The sequence below is a fragment of the Otolemur garnettii genome, unplaced genomic scaffold (assembly GCF_000181295.1).
Source record: "Otolemur garnettii isolate 467f Iridium unplaced genomic scaffold, OtoGar3 scaffold00099, whole genome shotgun sequence".
NCBI classification, from domain to species: Eukaryota; Metazoa; Chordata; class Mammalia; order Primates; family Galagidae; genus Otolemur; species Otolemur garnettii.
In genome coordinates, this window is record NW_003852494.1 from 3,364,736 (window position 1) to 3,375,559 (window position 10,824).

At 47.2% G+C, this 10,824-nt stretch overlaps 1 protein-coding gene across 1 annotated transcript in view; it reads right to left on the reverse strand.

Annotated features, from left to right (window-relative positions):
• The window catches only part of ABCB9 (ATP binding cassette subfamily B member 9), a 34,103-nt gene that overhangs the window by 4,051 nt on the left and 19,228 nt on the right, over positions 1-10,824 (reverse strand). Inside the window, exons 8-11 of the mRNA XM_012809057.1 lie at positions 10,167-10,355; positions 9,487-9,660; positions 6,813-6,972; positions 1,373-1,509 (exon numbers count right to left, since the gene is read on the reverse strand). Of these exons, the coding sequence (XP_012664511.1) occupies positions 1,373-1,509; positions 6,813-6,972; positions 9,487-9,660; positions 10,167-10,355 (660 nt within the window). The remainder of the gene's footprint in view (positions 1-1,372; positions 1,510-6,812; positions 6,973-9,486; positions 9,661-10,166; positions 10,356-10,824) is intronic.

Here is a 10,824-nt window from a genome sequence, read left to right on the forward strand (position 1 = left end):
ATAGGCGCCGAGCCGATCTTGAACTCTTGAGCTCAAGTTATCTACCTGCCTTGGCCTCTCAGAGTGCTGGGATCATAGGCCTGAGCCACTGTGCCCGGCCTGGTTCCTTTTGTCTCAGCCCAAAAGGTCACCTGATGACTTTGGTTAACCTGGGTGACCCTGGATGATCAGATCATTCTAACAGTGAGCACAATAGAACTCTTAGCACAAAACTTCATTTAAACCTAGCAAGGCTCCTATCAGTGCACAGCTGTATCTCTAGGAAGGCCCCAGCTTCCACTAAAGAGAAAGGGCATTGTGGCCACAAGGACTGGCTATTTGTCCCACCTTCTGATAGGCATGAGCTCCCTTTCTTAGAGCACTTCTTTTTTATTTTGCAGTTTTTGGCTGGGCCGGCACCCTACTCCTTTGAGCCATAGGCGCTGCCCACTAGGAGCATTTCTGGAAAAAGAGAGTTTACAACTAGGAGTCCTTGTGAGATGTTTACATGTTCCCTGCAGCTAAGAGTGTCTCTCTTAAAGACCTGAAATCCATACCCTTGAAATGGAGTCCTCAGGAAGGAGAGGGCCCTGTCTCCCTGTCTCTGCAGGACAGACTCCTAACTTTCAAAAGCACCAGCTAGACACAGGTACCTCCTGGCCTGCACACTGAGCATCCACAAATCTGAACAGAGCACAGCGTGCCCCCCACACCCATCAGTAGTCACTAAAATCTGTTTTCCTGGCTTTCGCTGATGTCCAGCTGTGTTTGTCTTTAATAGTGGGGACCCCGCCCAGTCTCTCTGTATCATGTGATGCTTCAATTTCTTTGTAGCACAGCCACTGTGGTTGAACTCATGCTAGTTTCCTTGTTTATTATCCTCTCCACTGGGACAAAACGTCTCAGGGATGTGGGTCTTTGTCTGGTCAGCCTGCCTCTGTGACCTGTGTCTGGGAGGAGGTCAGTAACCACCTGCGGGATGGATGGATGAATGAATCCACGCACGGGCTGGGGTAGCTGCCATCCACCAGCACACTCCTAGGCCCTCTTTACCAACAAAAATGAGACTCAGAGAGAGGAAGAGGTAAGCGCCCAAGGTCACATGCTTATAAACCACAAGGTAGAGCTTCCCGTCCAGTCCAGTCTCCTCCTGCCCTGTCTCACAAAGCTTTAGTTCCTTCTAGAGTCCAGGGGTGGGGCCCAGAGTGACTGGGCCTGGGCTGCTTCCTCCCTAGTTCCCACCCTCCACACTAGGAATTCACCAGGAAGCTGATGGCCTGGGACAGGCCCCGGGGCCACCTCTGAGCCCCTCTCAGCACCCCTCTGCTGGGAGCCCTGGCCCCCTGGAGCTGTTGGCTGCTCCAGCATCACCCACCACCCTCCTGTCACTTACCAGGTACTCGCTCTCTGCATCCAGGGCGCTGGTAGCTTCGTCCAAGATGAGGACTTGTGGGTTCCGCACCAAAGCCCTGGCCATGGCCACCCGCTGCTTCTGGCCACCTGACAGCTGGGCACCCTTCTCCCCTGTCTCTGCAAGGTGGGAAGGCACAGGGTCACGTTAGCAGGGGTGAGCCCGGGAGGTCCCAGAGGAGAGTCAGAAGCCTTTTCGGGCTGCCTGGGAGCTGTGCTTTCCAGGAGGTTTCAAAGGGCCACCAGCTGGAGATACCAACAGCTGAAGTTCATGAAATGCTGCTTCCCGCCCTGTTTATAAGGGGCACGCAAATTAAGCATTACCCATTTTAACCCTTTTACTGAACAGAAAGCCAAACATTTGTTAATACACTGTGCAGAGAGGCCACAGGAAGAAGCAAAGTTGGTTCTACCCCAACTTTGAGGGTTTGCCTATGCCCTGGCTCTGTCACCCTGTGCTGTGCACAGGTCATGTATCACAGCCACAAACTCGCAACCCTCGGGCCAGCAAGACCACCCCAGGGGATCTTCCCTACAGATCGACTTTCTCCCATGCACAATGACATGGGCATAGGTGACTCATAGCATTATTCTTGCAAAAAAAAAAAAAAAAGAAAGAAAAAGAAAAAAGCACAAATTAACTCAAATACCCATTGATAGGAAACCGAGTCAATAAATTGTTTATTAAGTAAATTCTCATAAGAACACATACTCCAGAAGTCTATCCAACTGAAAATACGAGGGAGGAGGTGCAGGAGGGGAAAGAGGGAGTGGGGAGAAGGAGGCAGCTTCCCACATATCAACCTAGAACAGTGGTTCTCAATCAAGCTCATGAAATTAATTAATTTCTTTTTTTTTTTTTTTAAGAGAAAGACTCTCACTTTATCACCCTGGGTAGAGTGCCACGGCGTCACAGCTTACAACAACCTCCAGCTCCTGGGCTCAAGCGAATCTCCTGCCTCCGCCTCCCAAGTAATTGGGACTATAGGTGCCTGCCACAATGCCCGGCTGTTTTTTGGTTGCAGCCATCATTGTTGTTTGGTGGGCCAGAGCTGGATTTGAAGCTGCCAGCTCAGGTGTATGTGGCTGGCGCCTTAGCTGCTTGAGCCACAGGCGCTGAGCTGAAATTAATTTCATAATGAAATCATTTTATGATTTGGGGTCACCACAACATGAGGAACTGTATTAAAGGGGCGTGACATTAGGAAGGTTGAGAACTACTCAAAGATCACTAGAATACAGTGCTCAGTAACAAAGGCCAGGTACAGAGTGTAAGTTGATTTTGTTTTCCCTATAAAAGGGTGGAGTCGGGGCATATAAAAATAAATATTCTATTTGCATTATGAAACTCTGGGCATGGGGAGAAGGATGAAACTTTTCACTATATTTTTATTTTTCAATTATTTTTATTTATTTATTTGAGACAGAGTCTCACTTTGTTGCCCTTGGTAGAGTGTCGTGGCGTCACAGCTCACAGCAACCTCCAGCTCTTGGGCTTAGGTGATTCTCTTGCCTTAGCCTCCTGAGTAGCTGGGACTACAGGCACTGCCACAACTCCCAGCTATTTTTTGTTGCACTTTGGCCAGGGCCAGGTTCAAACTGGCCACCCTCGGTATATGGGGCTGGTGCCCTACTCACTGAGCCACAGGCACCACCCTTAATTGTGTATATATATATATATATTTTTTTTTTTTTTTGAGACAGAGACTCAAGCTGTCCCCCTGGGTAGAGTGCCGTGGCATCACAGCTCAGAGCAACCTCCAACTCCCGGGCTCAAGCAAGTCTCCTGCCTCTGCCTCCCAAGTAGCTGGGACCACAGGTGCCTGCCACAATGCCCGGCTATTTTTTGGCTGCAGCCGTCATTGTTGTTTGGTGGGCCCAGGCTGGATTTGAACCCGCCACCTCAGGTGTATGTGGCTGGCGCCGTAGCCACTTGAGCCACAGGCGCCAAACCCCTTCATTGTATTTTTAAAAATATATTTGAAAAATTTTGAACCATGCGAATATCCTCTTTTCAAGAACTAAATTAATAAAATATATTGGGGGAGATTGCAGAGATGTAGATCTATGGACACAAAGTTTCAGTTAAACAAGGAGTTCAAGGGATCTGTTAACATAATACAGTGACTATAGTTTATAACAATGTGCTGTATGTTGGAATTTTTTTTTTTTGGAGACAGATCTCACTCTGTCACCCTGAGTGAGTGCCGTGGCATCACAACTCACAGCAACCTCAAACTCTCGGGCTCAGTGATCCTCTTGCTCAGCCTCCCAAGTAGCTGGGACTATAGGCACCTGCCACAATGCCTGGCTAATTTTTCTGTTTTTAGTAGAGACAGGGTCTTGCTCTTGCTCAGGCTGGTCTTGAACTTCTGAGCTCAAGTGATCCACTTGCCTCAGCCTCTCAGAGTGCTAGGATTACAGGCATGAGCCACCACACCCAGCCCTGTATCCTGGAAAATTGCTGAGAGATTTTAAGTGTTCTCTCTACAAAAAAAGATAAGTATCTGAGGTTATGCATACATTAATTGGCTCAATTTAGCTATTCTACAATGTACCAGAGATGCCAAAAATATATATGTACATTTTAAGCAATCTTGTTGGAAATGAAATTGATCATTACAGGTAAAATGGAATTGCATAACATGTCTAGGTGCACTTAACCAGTAATAGTACCTTAATTGAATTTCAAAAAGTAATACATAGATAATATTTCTTAAAATGTGTACATGTTGGCTCGGCGCCTGTGGCTCAAGTGGCTGGGGCGCCAGCCACATGCACCTAGGGTGGCGGGTTCAGATCCAGCCCAGGCCCCCTAGGCAAAAAAGACAGCAGCAACCAAGAAATGGCCAGGCATTGTGGCGGGTGCCTGTGGTCCCAGCAACTTGGGAGGCGGAGGCAGGAGACTTGCTTGAGTCCAGGAGTTGGAGGTTGCTAGGAGCTATGCCACGGCATTCTACCCAGGGGGACAGCTTGACGCTCTGTCTCAAAAAAAAAAAAAAAAAGATGTTTTGGCTCAGCATCTGTAGCTCAGTGGCTAGGGTACCAGCCACCTACACCAGAGCTGGAGAGTTCAAATCCTGACTGGGCCTGCCAAATAACAATGACAACTACAACCAAAAAATAACCAGGTGTTGTGCTGGGCACCTGTAGTCCCAGCTCCTTGGGAGGCTGAGAGAAGAGAATCACTAAAGTCCAAGGGTTTGAGGTTGCTGTGAGCTGTGATGCCACAGCACTCTACCAAGGGCAACAAAGTGAGACTCCATCTCAAAAAAAAAAATGTATACCTTTTCTTGGCACCTTCTGTATACATATTTTAAAACATGCTGTACATTGTTAAATATGAACAATTTTTACTTGTCATATTAAATAAAAATGCTAAATATGCATAAAATATAAATATATTATTTAACAAATTAAAATGGTTATTTCTTTTTTTCTTTTGCTGTTTGTTATTTGCATTTATTTTATGTTGCATCTATTCCCATCCACATAAGTTTTCGTTCCTTCAGTTTCTTCTGGGATCTTCTGTGCTATCTCCTCTTCTGGTTTTGGAACAATTTGTTCCTTGTCAGTAAGGGTCATCTCAATGTGGCAGGGGGAGCTCATGGGTGGGTTAATGTGACCATGAGCTCTATAAGTTCAGTACAAATCTTGGGTGCTTTGTTCATCTGGATGTGCTCAATGATCAGAGAATCTACATCTAAACCCTTAAGTCCACCATTCCTCTCTGCATTTTTAAGCAGGTGTGGCAAAAATTCAGCACTCTTTTTGGGTGCTGACCACCAATCCTGTTTTCAGCCCTACTGTTTGACCTGGGCACACCTACCAACTCCACCATTGTAACGTTGGGTACACACTGTTTTTTTTTTTTTTTTGAGACAGAGCCTCAAGCTGTCCCCCTGGGTAGAGTGCCAGGGCATCACAGCTCACAGCAACCTCTAACTCCTCAAGTGAGTCTCCTGCCTCAGCCTCCCAAGTAGCTGGAACCATAGGTGCCCGCTACAATACTCAGCTAGTTTTTGGTTGCAGCAGTCATTGTTGTTTTGGCGGGCCTGGGCTAGATTCGAACCCGCCATCTTAGGTGTATGTGGCTGGCACCTTAGCCACTTGAGCCACAGGTTCCAAGCCTACATACTGTTTTTTTAAAGTGACATCTTTCAGGCTGAGTGAGGTGACTCACGCCTGTAATCCTAGCACTCTGGGAGGCAAAGCCAGGCGGATAGCCTGAGCTCACAAGTTCAATACCAGCCTGAGCAAGAGTGAGACCTTGTCTCTAAAAAAATAGCTGGGCCAATGTGGTGGGCACCTGTGGTCCCTCCCAGCTACTTAGGAAGCTGAGGCAAGAGAACTGCTTGAGCCCAAGAGTTTGAAGTTGCTGTGAGCTATGACACCACAAACTCTATTGAGGGTGACAAAGTGAGACTCTGTCTCAAAAAAAAAGTCCCATCTTTCAGATTCTTGATAGCTTTTTGTATATGCATACCCTTGATGGGCTGGGCTGTTTCATATGGTTCTTGAGGTGAACACGAAAATTTGAACCTCTTGACTTGCATGACTTTGTAGGTTTTCTGGGTCAAGTGAATAGCGAACCACTTTCACAGATCACTTCAGGCCACTTAAGGGAAGAGTGTTATTTATTAATATGAGCTTAAATGGCTTTAATAATTAATATAAATATATATAATTTTAAAATAATAATGTGGAACTAGATAGAGGTGGTGGCCATATAGCTTTGGGAATGTACAAAAGGCCACTGAATTGTTCAGTTAAAAGGGCTAAGTGGCTTGGTGCCTGTGGCTCAAGTGGCTAAGGTGCCAGACACATACACCTGAGCTGGCAGGTTCAAATCCAGCCCGGGCCCACCAAACAACAATGACAGCTACAATCAAAAAATAGCTGGGTGTTGTGGCAGGGACCTATAGTTCCAGCTACTTGGAAGGCTGAGGCAGGAGAATGGCTTGGGCCCAGGAGTTGGAGGTTGCTGTGAGCTGTGACGCCACAGCACTCTACCCAGGGTGACAGCTTAAGGCTCTGTCTCAAAAAAAAAAAGGGTTGTGTTTCTGGGTGGCACCTGTGGCTCAGTGAGTAGGGCACCGGCCCCATATATTGAGGGTGGAGGGTTCAAACCTGGCTCCAGCCTAATTGCAACAAAAAATAGCCGGGTGTTGTGACGGATGCCTGTAGTCCCAGCTACTTGGGAGGCTGAGGCAAGAGAATCACCTAAGCCCAAGAGCTGGAGGTTGCCGTGAGCTGTGATGCTACAGTACTCTACCAAGGGCGACAGAGTGAAACTCTGTCTCTAAAAAAAAAAAAGGGGAGGGTTATGTTTCTGTTATGTGAATTTCATATCAATGAAAGAAAAATGAAATACTGAAGAGCAGATGACATATGACATGGGGGGCCTGGGAGGGGCCCCATACCTGTGCTGTAGCCATCCTGCAGCTCCATGATGAAGCCGTGTGCATTGGCCTTCTGCGCCGCTTCCACCACTCTCTCGAAGGGCACGGCTGGCAGACCGTAGGAGATGTTGTCCGAGATGGAGCGGGCAAACAGCACAGGCTCCTGGCTGACCAATGAGATCTGTGGGGAAGGACAGATGGGGTATGAGAGGCCAGGAGGGTGTCTCTCCAGCTGTCACCAGCAGCCTCATCAGCCCCAGCCTGGCCACGCTGCCGCCAGCAGTCGCAGGTCAGTAACCTAATCAGGGCCCCTGGCTGCTGCACCAGCTGCTGCCCTTCTTTCTCCATAGTGGAGTCCAGCCAATACCCACAAGCCTTTCGCTTCCCCTGACTAACAAACTGGGGCCCTCTAAGCTTGCTGCTCTGGGCTAAGCCAAGTTCCCTGACCTCCCAGAGAAAGCTAGTAGCCTGTCCCTCTCTTGGGGAAAAAAAAGTGAATGAGAGAATATAGACTCCAGCTCTGTGGGGGTCTACCTGTGTCAGGAAGCAGGGGACCACACACCTCCCTGGCCATCGCCACCTCCTTTTTTTTTTCTGAGACAGGGTCTCTGTCACCTATGTTAGCGTGCAGTGGCATCATCATAGTTTACTGCAGCCTCAAATCCTGGGCTCAAGCGATCCTTCTGCCTCAGCCTCCCAACTAGCTGGTAATACAGATACCCACCACAACACTCAGTTCATTTTTTTTTTTTTTTTTTAGTAGAGATGGGGTCTCACTTTTGCTCAAGGTGGTCTCAAACTCCACAGCTCAGGGATCTTCCCTCCTTGGCCTCCCAGTGTGTTAGGACTACAAGCATGAGCCATTGCTCCTAGCTGACCCCTCCTTTCTAAGAAAATTTTAAAGAAGCTGTCTTCCCATGATTCCAGGAATTTGGCCTACATTATCCTTCCATTATCATATGGAAGATACCACCTCAACACTGTAAATAGCAAAGATAAATTAATGAATCAGGTTAAAATGGAATCCAGCTGTCCATAAGTTGGGGATTGGTTACATAATTACAGTGTATCCATAAGATCTAACTACAGTGGATACATACACCTAGCATGATTCTATCTTTGTTTAAAAAAAATCATACACATGTGCCTTCATATGTTCATACCATACATATACTGAAATGTTTATACAGAGATGAGAAACAGGATAGAAAAGATACTTACTAAACTATTAGTTAATACAGGTACCTCCTTGGGGTAGAATTCAAAAGCTAAGGTAGAGGGGAACACTCCATGTCTTAGTTTTAAAATTCAATAAAACTGTAGTGTTATTATAGCATTTAATTGCTTTGTGTTTATGAAAATTAAACTTTTAAATTTAAAGAGAGGTTATATACACAAAAGAGGAAAACTAGGCTGGATGTGGTAGCTTACACCTATAATCCTAGCACTCTGGGAGAGCTGCTTGAGCTCAGGAGTTCAAGACCAGCCTGAGCAAGAGTGAGACCCCATCTCTTAAACCCCTCCCACCAAAAAATGGCTAATAAATATAAGAAAAGATGCTTAATATCTGTAGTCATCAGGAAAACACAAAAGACCATAATAAGCTACCACTACACACTTGCCAATTAGGAAAAAATTCATGATGGACAATATTAAGTTTGGGGATCATACTGCAAAGTGTAAACAGCTCTGCCCCAGGACCCCTTCCAGAAATCTGGTGGCCGTACTCGGGACTACCTGTCAGCCATCTTCCTCTTGTTATATGCCCAGAACATGGGCAGATCTCACAACGCAGGGCCTCTGCCACCATCAAGAACTTGGCTGAGAATTCTAGAATCTCTGTGCCAACCCTCAGGCTCTCACATAATTTACACTGATGATGTGATACCCCCCTTAAAAGTATTTCTTGTATCATGTACAACCTGAACCACGAGACAGGGCCAGCACCAGTACAGGCATTGAGGCTCCTTTCCTGAAAGATGACCAAAAACTGCAGGGTCATGAAAAGCCTTTTCCTATAGCACTGGGGATGTCCCATTTGTAGGACAACTGGAATTCTCCTTCACTGCTGGTGGAATGTAAACTGTGAAATGTAAATGGGTACAACCACTTGGAGAACAGTTGTGTCAGAAGCTACTGAAGTCGGGGACTCCCTCCCTATCACCAAGCTTTCCAACTCTAAGGATGATACTTTTAGAGAACACATCCATGTATACCAGGAAACATGGACAAAATTGTCCACACCTCGCATCAATATTGTTGGTAATGATAAAAAAGAATGGGAAACAACCCAAATGTGCATCCAGAGCAGAATGTGTGAATAGTTGTGATTTCTCTATGCAGTGGATTATCAACCAGCAGCGAAATGAATGAACTACACCCTGGATGACTCACAGACAATGCTGAGTAGGGGAATCAAGACACACTTTATGATTGTCAAAACGAAGTTCAGAGCAGGCAAAACAGAGCTCGGTTTGGGGACGTGCACAGTGATGGTAAAGCCAATGAAAAATGGCAGGGGGCTTCTGGGGTGCCAGAGTGTTCCATGTCTCAGCCAGGGTGTTGTTACATTAGTGGTAAGGCTTTGAACTATACACTTGTCTTTAGTCCTCTTCTCTGCATCTGTGTCACAACTCATGAGAGGGAAGCTTAGGTAAAGACAGGTGGTGGGGACGGCAGAGGCCCATCCACGTACCACTTGGTGCAGGTACTTGTGGTCATAGGCGCTGATGGGTTTGCTGTCCAGCAGTACGCGGCCCTCCTGCAGGGGGTAGAAGTTCTCCAGGATGTTCACGCAGGAGCTCTTTCCGCTGCCTGAGGGCCCCACAAGTGCTGTCACCTTGCCTGGGGTCAGGCTGAAGGAGACGTTCTGCAAGGAACACAGAGGCACAGTGTGGGGTCACTGGTTCAGGTCCCGAGACTGGATGCTCTGGCCTCAGTCACATGTGGGTGTCCTGCTAAGCCCACACTGTGCTCCTCTGCCTTGGTTGGGCACTGCCGGCCCCTGAATGTTCTCCTTTTTAGGACGCTAGTACTGGGCAGCACCTTTATATTAGCTGTTTTCTCTGCCTCTAATGTTCTTTCGGCAAAGAAAGACATCTGGTTAGGTCTCAGCTCAAATGTCACCTCCTCCAAGAAGCCTTCCTTGACAGCTCTCACCATCCCAGCGGACTATTCCTACCACAGCACCCTCATTTATTCTGTTCCTAGCTCTTATTATCTGAACTCATTCTGTTAAGGGTCTGTCCTCCCCAGTTGGAGGCCAGAACTCCTCGAGGGCAGGGAACTTGCCTTGTGAATCCCTGGCTACATTGTCACATGCAAGAAACTGGGTCAGGGAAAGGATGACTTCGGCAGGCCTTGGCTGCCTCTCACCTGCAGGACTTGGGTGTGGGGCCGAGTACGGTAGGTGAAGGTCACGTTCTCAAAGTCCACCCGGCCTTCCAGGTGGTCAGGGGCCAAGTTGCCATCGTGTACCATGGTTGGCTTCCGATCAATGAACTCGAACACCTTCTCAGCAGCCCCCACTCCCTGCATCAGGCCGCTGTAGACGGAGCCCACAGACTGGCAGGAAGAGGACACACGTTCCTGTGTCATCAACACCCCACTTCTGGAACCCACCCATGGTATTAGAAGGATAAAGGAGTGCAAAGACAGCAAGGACATAGAAGCCATTTGGGGGGAGAAGCAGGAGGCTTCACTGAGAAATAAGGATATCAGTTAGGAACTAGGGCCTTGAGGTCATCACCACTAATGCTCACCAGCAGAGAAGCTGTGATCACCTCTCCCCAGAAAGAAACAGAAACCTAAGTGCAGAGTAGTTAAGTGAACCTACAGGAATGTGGTAAAGCATGAATCTGGCCTTGGGTCTTTCAACTACCAGAGCATTTTTTAATTTCAAAGTATAAACTGGGCCTTAGTGAATGCTATACATAGTCATGCTCTGCTGGGGTGAAAATACACATCATGTAAATATAAGTCATAAGAACAGTGCATTTTATTGAGCACTTTCTTTCTTTCCTTTTTTTTTTTT